Below are 8,747 nucleotides of genomic sequence, written 5' to 3'. Positions count from 1 at the left end.
AAGACATTCGTATCATTGAACAGATTACAGAAAGGCATCAACTCATTCATTTTATTTGAGGAGTATCTTTATGTAGGACTTGCAAATGGGCAGTCTGAAAATGATCTGTTCTTGATAACATGAATATTTGTGCGTTCAACATTGGCTCATGCCCAGATGGGTCCTAGGCTCCTGCTGGAGTTGGTTGTTGGTGGATTTGGCTGATGGATGTCAATTATGCTAAAAGATGAAGGTAGAGAGATTCGATAATCAATAGTCATCATTACTAGTTTTGGTACTTTGGGTGGCCTAACTTTTTTTGGTGAATATAGTCTTAAGACCTCTGAATCTTTTCTACTAATTTTTTATGTTTAATTTAACACGATCGATTCTGCTTTCCCAAATAGACCCCAAATACACACGTTTTACATTCAAGACAGCCCGTGAAAACTATGTTTTACGCTAACTGGCGGGCATAATAAAATCCGAATATAGTAAGGTGGGGTCAAGTATAAAGAGACAAATACAAAGGATCTGGGAATTCATTTTTCTCTTGAAGGAGCATACAATTTCCTAGAGGCTTGACTTAATTCTGCCCTAGAGATAATTTCAATTTTATCTGAAATATAACTCATTAGATTATATATAGTTAATAAGTTCTGCCAAAAAGCCCCCAACGAGGTTTTTCCACCAAAGGGGTGTTCCTGCAACTTAACCCAAAATTAGGAAGGCAAATGTAGTGATTGTTTAGTGAACCATAGCACGCTCCAAACAATCTTTTTTAATCTTATAAATTGAGAATGCACTTTATTGGGAAAACACTTTATGTGAACTGATATGTATATTTAAGTATCAACATAAAATATACTCTGCTTATACAAGTTCATATGCAAATGACGTTAATAACAGGACGTCTATGCTAGTGAAGAGATTTCTTACTCGGCAAATGGAGAACAAGTTATTAAGTAGAAAGAGTCAAAAGGACCTTTTGATTTTGGTGAACAAGCGAGAGTTGTGAAATCACTGAAGTGCTTGGATGGATCAAATAGAAGGAAAACAACTTGGATAACATGACTAAATCGATACACTTGGAAGGACTTAAGTGCAAAAAGTGCATAGTTTGGGATTTGGTAAAATCGTCAGGTCTTGATGGATCGCGTTGCAAAGGAAATTCAAGCTCCATAAGAAGTGGATGATACTCTAGATACCTGGAAATGAAGATCCAACTTTAGATCGATTTAATTTAATTTCAAAATGGTGCTTCGGAGCCAACTTCGGGCCTTTAAATCCACAAAGAAACGTTCTGGATAAATCAAAAGGAGTTTGCCAGTTTTGGCTAAGTGGAAGAAGTGTTAGGCAAGTTTGCAAAAGCAATTTGGTTTATTTTGGGCAAGATTCATTAGTTAGCTCTATGTAAAAGTCCTAATCTAAAAATAGTCTCTGCAATGGCTTCTTTGACCTATTTAAAGTGTCCATGTGTTGAGCAAGTTTGGAGGGCTATATAGATACATGTCAAAGTGAGAGTCGAAGGTGATTGGGGCGATCAAAACGCCCTCAAACTTGTTTATATGTCTTGTGCTTATTCTTTGAGGAAAAAAACTTTTGAATCCAGTTGTATTATCATAAAGAGCATCGGTATAATTATTGTGAGTGCATGTACTTGCAGAGTGAGTTGCAATTCCTTGTGGTAACAAAGGTTTCAAGAATTAAATTAGTGGATTTTAACCTTGTTATTGAGCTGCTAGAGTTAAGAGAGTGGAGTAGGCCTAGTGAAAAGACCAAAATACAATAAATTGCTTTGTGATATCGTTTATCCATTACTCTCTTTACAATTTTATTAGTAGAAGATATTTGTTTTGCACTGACATATTTCGTCTACAAATCACTGTCTACACGTCGTTTTGCACGAAAATATTTAAAAGAATCATACAACCAATTTATATTTGATATTTTCTATGAGACAGAATTGCTATTATCATATATAGGTCCTTGAAAAAAAATTCCTTGTCTTCTCAGGTCCTCTCTTACTTTATCATTGATGTCGGGGCTACCTGTTGCAAAACCCCCCGGACTGTAAGTTTTGTCTTTTGCTGCTTTTATTTATGCTTTTGCCATAAAGAAATTTATAACACAATCGAAGAAATAAAATAACTGTTATTAATTTTTATTACTAGAGTGAATATGAGAGGAGAACGAAAATGTGAGCGAATAATTACTGAAATTATTAACTGAAATGACAGTAACTTTCTTCTTGGCATAATTTTATTTTAATGGCAAGCGTCTAATTTTCGACAACTCTATGCTTCATTGATGTGTGGCCAAAGGAAAGTTGATTATGCACATTATTGTTAAAAATTGCCTGTTATTTTAACACTTGCGGACTGTATGTTTGGACGAGGATGAACGACCCTTCGCTCTATCGCGCTGGTTATTAAATGAAGAATTTAAGGAAACACGATGAATCGTGTTAATCCTTGTTTATAGCCAATTGAAGACAGATTAGCAGTGCAAACGGAGTACTAGACTGCTAATAGACTTCAATCTATTTCGTCCCCATGTTAATTGTTAGCCGTTTTCATATAGAGCAAATTGTGTCCATTGTCTTCTTAGATTTGCCGCAGAAAACTACCCTGATCTTGACGTAGCAATAAAGTACGCGCCATAATGTAATTCATCTAACACATATGGAACAAAACATGGAACCCAAAACTCTCACTCCATAGGCTGAAAATTACAGACAGGACATAGTCCTATTCAATAAGATTTCTCGTTCTAGAATTTGAAGAGATTCGATCCGAACAAAGCCAAAATGAGGGCGAAGAGCAGAGAGCCAAGGGACACTCCAATGCTTTTGCTTCCACTTGTGGTGGTTGGTGTAGTCTTTGACCCTGATTTTTCATTTGATTAAACAAAAAGAAATACCATACATCATGATTAAAGTGGGGGAAAACCCAACATTTTTCGCTCAAATTTTAATTCAATGCAGAATTATTGTTAGCTATAAAAGTGTCGAAGTGGTGAAATCGTTACCAGAAGGAAGTGTTGGAGTTGACGATGCTGCTGGTGCAGAAGGTGTGTTGCTGTCTGCAGGGGGACTTGTTGTTGGAGCACCGGAGGGAGACAGTGCTGGATTTTATAGGTTTAATTAGCATATTGTTAATTAAGACATCATCCTACATTCATGTCCAAATCACTAAGATGAGTTTTTTTCCCTTTTTTAGATTAGATTTTTACCGTTGCATATGCTCGCCGATGGGGTCTTCACGTTGCACGCGCCGGGAAGCGCAAGGGCAAGCGTCTGGTTGATGTTGTAGCCAGCCGACGACATGGCCCCGTTCAGGAGCAGGCAGAGGCACTGTGGCCGCGACTGGACGATGGAGCCGAGCGATGAGCAGCAGGTCGCAGAGGGCGCAGAGGAGTTCCCCGTGACGTAGTTCAGGCAGGGGGTCATCGTCATGAGCACCTGCGTGCAGCCAGACGTCGACTGCGCCGAGCCTGGCCGGGCAAGCAAGGCGGCGAGTACGGCGAAGAGAGCTAGGCCCATCATGATCTTCATATCCTGGGGTTTAGGTTTGGGTTTGGGTTTGGGTTTGGGTTAAATGTGTTGGGCAATTGGGGGATCGGGAATTTATATGAGAAGCTAGCCTAGGAAAGGACAGAGGGAACAGGTGCTTCTGGTTGGCCAAATTAACCAAAGACAGGAAATCCTAGTTCTATGATCAGCAGCTCTTCATAGATTATGAAAGGGACCAATCCTTCTCGTTAGCACTATGAGTAAGCGATTGATATATGACGTCAGGTGAATTCTTTCTTTGATAACGAATTTGACATTTTTAAGATGGGTTGCTGGTATGGTTGGTGAGTTGGAGAACCTGAGTGTGCCCATTTGAGTTGTAGAAGGGACGAGGAAATGGATTATCTAACGTAAGACTTATATTATATTGCTTTTTTTAGGAAAATCCTGCGGCTGCAGACCCTTTTGGTTAGCCAACTATTCCTAAACAGAGCATGCTTGGAACAGCCTACTAAGTACCAACCCCACCTGCTGCTTTTCTAATTCCAAGTTTCTATTTGCGTCCCTTGAAGTCATCGCATGTCGCCATGTGTCATACACGTCGTACTTATCTTTCTTTCTAAACAATTCTCGAGATTCTTTCTAAACAATTCACATCCTCTTTCAAAAGTTTTTTAGGTTTTTTGTATACATATTAATCTTATTGATTTCATTACTCTTGTGAGTTCCACGTAAGACCCACATAATCTAACGAATGAGATACACTCTCCATCTCTTTATCTTACCGTAAATGATTAAATTTCCAGCCACAACCGCCACCAACCCCCAATTGACTCCGTCGCCAGCTGCCATCTCTACACTCCGCCGCTGCCGCCACTGCCATGGGCTCACAAGGACACGAACTCGCCCCACAAGTCAATTGGGCCGTGACTACCCCCGCCACGGCCTGACTGCCACAACGGACTTGGCTACCGGTGTCGCCTCTGCGCTCCAACACCACCACCACCACCACGAGCTTGGAGGGACGTGACCACCCCCACGAGTCAACACAGATCAAAGCAACCCACCATGCGCGACCACCGTCACCAGCTGCATCACCGCACGTCAATGCTCTGTTTCTCGCTCTCTGGTCTGATGTGGAGCACAGATGTGAGGTCGCTTGACATTGAATGGGCGGTCCGACCTCCGATTCGAGATCGCGAGACCTTGAAGATGGCCGCCGCGAAAGAGAGGGAGAGACATAATGATTTTCAGGCGCCGCGAAAAATGCAATCGACGGAGATGTGCCCAATTAGAAGAATGCACTCGATACAACTATACGGCACTCGATATCGTCTATGCAGAGAGTTTTCCTTGTGATCGTTTTCATCGCAGTTCGTCCTGTAATTTTCATTCAACCCGAGAATGTTTGATTCGCGTCGGCTCCATAAAATCTAGATGGCTTCAAAAAATTTCGTCATTCCATTTTGTAATCGACTATTCTCTCCCCAATGGCCATCGATACACTTCTGCCCGATCGCGCGGTTCCAAGGATCCGTTTCGAGTTCTTGCATGCATAAGTGAATGGAATTGCAACAAAATGAAATCACTGAGACTTCCATTGATTGAACTAGCAGAAAAGAATTCATTTCGACAAACGACAAAGCCACATACAACCACCCAGAACTACTTCTGGCGCGGAGTTACAGTACATTGCACCGCCGTAAGTGGAGGCAGCCTGAATAATTCTCAATACATACACGCAAGGCGAGGTACGCCATAAAGAATGATTAAACAAACGAACACAACACGATCCGAATCTTAAAACTGTATGATTCAGAATCTCTTGAAGATCGAAGCCACGAGGAAGACCAATGCGGCGAGATGAAGTTGAGCTTTTGCAATGCTTCCATCAGATGTGTTCCCGTTCGTCGACGGCACGGCTTTAGACCCTCCTGTTCCTGTAGTCCCCGCACCATCAAAAAAAAAAATTGTGCAAATTGATCATCTTATACTCCAATCGTTGAGGCATCTTTAGAAAATATTTAGATTCATGAATGATTCTAGTTATGATGTCCTTTGAATATACCTGAAGGAGTAGTTGAGGCAGCTGGTGCTGCAGCATTTGGTGTGTCGTTGGAAGACTCTGCTGGAGAACCCTCCGGCGAGGCCACAGGAGGCTCCTCTGGTGCACCCACGCCGGCCGCTGTCGGCGCATTAGCGACCGCTTTCCAAATGAAAAAAAAAAAAAATGTGAGAAATTAAGCAAAATGCACAAGGGGACATGGCTATCGGCTTTAGGCCTAGAGGAAAACACTTACCATTGCACTGGCTGATCGGTGGGGTCTTCACATTGCAAGCGTTGGGGAGCGCCATGGCGAGGGTCTGGTTGATGGTGATGCCAAACACCGGGGCGGCGCCGTTCATGACCGAGCAGAGGCACCGGGGGGACGCCTGGACGACGCTGGCGAGCTGGGAGCAGCACGAGGACGAGGGGGTGGACGAATTCCCGGTGATGAAGTTGAGGCACGGCGCGAGGCTCGTGAGGGTGGTGGTGCACCCTGACTGGGCTGCGGACCGGGGCCACATCGCGGCGGCGAGCACGAGGACCAGGCCCATCATGATCCCTCTGGATGCCATGTCACTAGTGTTGTTGGATTATGATTTGGATCTGATGATGATCGGCTCAAAAGACTTTGAAGTTGCAAGGACTGATTTGTATGTCTGAGTGCAAAGCAATGGAGGATTTGTGCACAATTTATAGGTGAGGACAGACAGAAGGGACCATGAATTGGTGCTATTGGGTGGCCAAACTCCTAAATTCAAGGTTCAATTATATTCCCAAAAATAAAAAAAAAATAAAAAATCAGTTTGTTAGTTAGATAACGAAGGAAGCAACTAGACCGTACAAATTACATTTCAAGGTCAGATTTTTTTTTTAATTTTCTTTGGGTTAGTGCAATTGGGACAATTATTATTTAGCCGCTTAATATTGTGTTCCATTAGGAAGTTAGTTATAAGTAGTTGAACTCCAATACCAATTCGAATCCACCTGACAAGTGATGCTTCTTGAATCCTATGCTGTTTTAGTCTAAATGTCAATGGCATCTGTCTATACTTGGCTAATACTAATAGAGATCCACCAACCCTGAAATGAGTTTTATTAATGATTAAACACTTTGTAATCATGATTACAGTAATTTTTATTTATTTAATATGTAATGTCATCTATAAACTTTTAATTTATTTAATATGATCGGTATATTACTACTAAATATTCAATGGACTATATTAAGAAATTTAATGTCGTCCTTTCGTTATTGCCAATCAAACTAATTTTTTGACATGCCCTTCAATCCGTTGTTAATTATTAATGGTAGGTGGCCAAAAAGAACTAACGTCTACAAAATTCGATGGATAAGAAAATGGGATTCGTGGTCACATATTCTTATATCGTATTTACCCATCACTTCAAAATTCCAACTCGGCGTTAAATATAACATGCCATCAAATAACGCCGGATTTGTTGTTTGATCAAACATTAGGACTACATTAAATATTTTGAATTATATTAAACGAATCAAAAATCTAAAAATTTTATTATATATTTGGCTAAAATTTAGAGATTATTAGTGCAATTTCCTCTCAAATTTATTGCAAGACCAGCAAAGATTGTGTCATTTGATAAAAAAAAGATCTCCACTTATAGCGGTTTAGCTCTATACTTACTCACGCGTTGGCCTATCTTCAAGCAGTTTAGGAATGGTTTTGGAATTTCTTGTCCTTCAATTTGACTTTTGAACATTGAGTTGAAAAAACTTATCATCTAATCCATAGGCTGTTGGAAATTCTCTGCTTTCCTCCTGAATAATTGGCGAATTTTCTGGATCCCGCCTAAGATGACGGAGGGCACAATAAAGTAAAACAATCTCTAGCGACTTCTGCATACGATAACGGCACGCGGCACCATGACGCCCGTTAAAATTAGCGAGTTTATAACTTTATATGATTATTGCCCGGATCGATATGATCATTGCCTGGATCGATAACTAGATAAACGAAATGAAAAGGAATTAAGCTTTCAACATAAGCTTTTTATTAAAAGTTCTTCAAGAGTATAATAATGGTGATGGAATCAGAAGAATGAAAATCAATTCCACTGATTTATTACATCACTGATCTCCCCTCTTCTTCCCCTTGAAGGACTTTGCACCAGTCATGACCGCTTAATGCAAATTTAGTGTCTCTGCACCAAAAAAAAAACCAAAAAAAAAAAAACACAGCATAAATATGAATATTGAAATCTTAGTGGCAATAAATCAAATGCGATAAGGGCTAAAAAAAAAAACGGAAATTTTATATGATAATCTTGTAAACATCTTCTAATAATGGCATCTCCATCGCTCGATAAAATTTCGTTTTTTTTCTTCTTTTTTTCCTAATCTTCTTACCTGCGATTTCCTTGTCAGTGCAGTCGGTGTCGCACTTCACCTCGCAGAAGCTGAAGCCATGGCCCTCGGCCTTGCACCCGTCGTGGCAGCCGGTGAAGCACGACTTGAAAGACTCCTTGGTGGCCTCGGCCTCGCGCACGTACATCGCTCCGGCGAGGACGATGCACATGAGAAACACCGCGACAAGCTTGTTGGCCATTTTGTTGTAGAATAGATGATTAATGTGCTTGCTTTTTGAGGTGTTTCTTGGAGACTTGGGACGGTGAGGAGACCCGGAACAGGGGCGATTTATACATGATTGAGGAGCTTATTTTTAGGGTTTTTCCGGTGCTAAAATTGTGGGTCTGTTCTGTGGTTGATGTTAAACTTTGTTGCACTCCTCTGATGGCAACCACTGGAGGTGGAAATGGTTGTCAAGGACGCTATAATAGGAAACAAGTTTCTTTTATTTTCCACGCATCTTAACATGTAAATCAATTTTTTTTGTTTTTAGCAAGGTGGATTTAAATCGATTTTTTTTTTTTTAAATCTTTTTGGCTGAAATGAGAAGGATATGCAGATTCATAATTTTGTATGAGTCGCAATAAATCGCTATGTTAAGGGGATAAATTAGTCAATTAATTTAAAAGGGTCCCAATAATTATTTAATCTTTTCAATAGCCCCCCTTATTTGAAAGCTCAAAAACATCATTAGGCAATTAATCCAGCAAAAAGATCAACGGACAGGCAAAGGATTAAATCTCTTCTATATATATTGGTCTAATTGCTATAAATTTATTCTCTTTGTTATGTAGAAATTTGAATATCAAGCGGAACTTTCGATA

General features: G+C 40.4%; 2 protein-coding genes and 1 long non-coding RNA gene across 5 annotated transcripts; all 3 read right to left on the bottom strand.

The window, feature by feature from the left end:
- Positions 1-2,590: 2,590 nt before the first annotated feature.
- LOC104426649 (non-specific lipid transfer protein GPI-anchored 19) lies at positions 2,591-3,595 on the bottom strand. 2 transcript variants are annotated; one of them, XM_039305559.1, is made up of 3 exons: positions 3,214-3,595; positions 3,010-3,105; positions 2,591-2,876 (listed from the first exon to the last, which is right to left on the bottom strand). In XM_039305559.1, the coding sequence occupies exons 1-3, from the start codon at positions 3,533-3,535 to the stop codon at positions 2,752-2,754; spliced, it is 543 nt and encodes a 180-aa protein (XP_039161493.1). In that variant the 5' UTR covers positions 3,536-3,595; the 3' UTR covers positions 2,591-2,751. The 2 variants fall into 2 exon arrangements, with proteins under 2 accessions (XP_039161493.1, XP_010038080.2); XM_010039778.3 differs by having other exon boundaries at positions 2,591-2,867; positions 3,214-3,592.
- A 1,478-nt stretch (positions 3,596-5,073) lies between these two features.
- On the bottom strand, positions 5,074-6,217 carry LOC104426648 (non-specific lipid transfer protein GPI-anchored 19). 2 transcript variants are annotated; one of them, XM_010039776.3, is made up of 3 exons: positions 5,794-6,217; positions 5,562-5,699; positions 5,074-5,433 (listed from the first exon to the last, which is right to left on the bottom strand). In XM_010039776.3, exons 1-3 carry the CDS (start codon positions 6,110-6,112, stop codon positions 5,309-5,311), a joined length of 582 nt encoding a protein of 193 aa, XP_010038078.1. In that variant the 5' UTR covers positions 6,113-6,217; the 3' UTR covers positions 5,074-5,308. The 2 variants fall into 2 exon arrangements, with proteins under 2 accessions (XP_010038078.1, XP_010038079.1); XM_010039777.3 differs by having other exon boundaries at positions 5,562-5,696.
- Positions 6,218-7,545: 1,328 nt separating this feature from the next.
- Positions 7,546-8,301, bottom strand: LOC120289417. The gene is made up of 2 exons (XR_005547399.1): positions 7,924-8,301; positions 7,546-7,718 (listed from the first exon to the last, which is right to left on the bottom strand). It is a non-coding gene; the product is annotated as an uncharacterized LOC120289417 (long non-coding RNA).
- Between the last annotated feature and the right edge of the window lie 446 nt (positions 8,302-8,747).

The sequence above is a fragment of the Eucalyptus grandis genome, chromosome 11 (genome assembly GCF_016545825.1).
Source record: "Eucalyptus grandis isolate ANBG69807.140 chromosome 11, ASM1654582v1, whole genome shotgun sequence".
Taxonomy (NCBI): domain Eukaryota; kingdom Viridiplantae; phylum Streptophyta; class Magnoliopsida; order Myrtales; family Myrtaceae; genus Eucalyptus; species Eucalyptus grandis.
This window is presented reverse-complemented; position numbering and strand designations above follow the sequence as displayed.

Coding starts and splice junctions, on each gene's coding strand:
- LOC104426649 (XM_039305559.1), bottom strand. CDS start 3,535: ATGAAGATCATGATGGGCCTAGCTCTCTTCGCCGTACTCGCCGCCTTG. Junction 3,106..3,213: donor ATCGGCGAGCATATGCAACG/GTAAAAATCTAA, acceptor TATAAAATCCAG/CACTGTCTCCCTCCGGTGCT. Junction 2,877..3,009: donor AACTCCAACACTTCCTTCTG/GTAACGATTTCA, acceptor TTTAATCAAATG/AAAAATCAGGGTCAAAGACT.
- LOC104426648 (XM_010039776.3), bottom strand. CDS start 6,112: ATGGCATCCAGAGGGATCATGATGGGCCTGGTCCTCGTGCTCGCCGCC. Junction 5,700..5,793: donor ACCGATCAGCCAGTGCAATG/GTAAGTGTTTTC, acceptor TCATTTGGAAAG/CGGTCGCTAATGCGCCGACA. Junction 5,434..5,561: donor TGCCTCAACTACTCCTTCAG/GTATATTCAAAG, acceptor CGGGGACTACAG/GAACAGGAGGGTCTAAAGCC.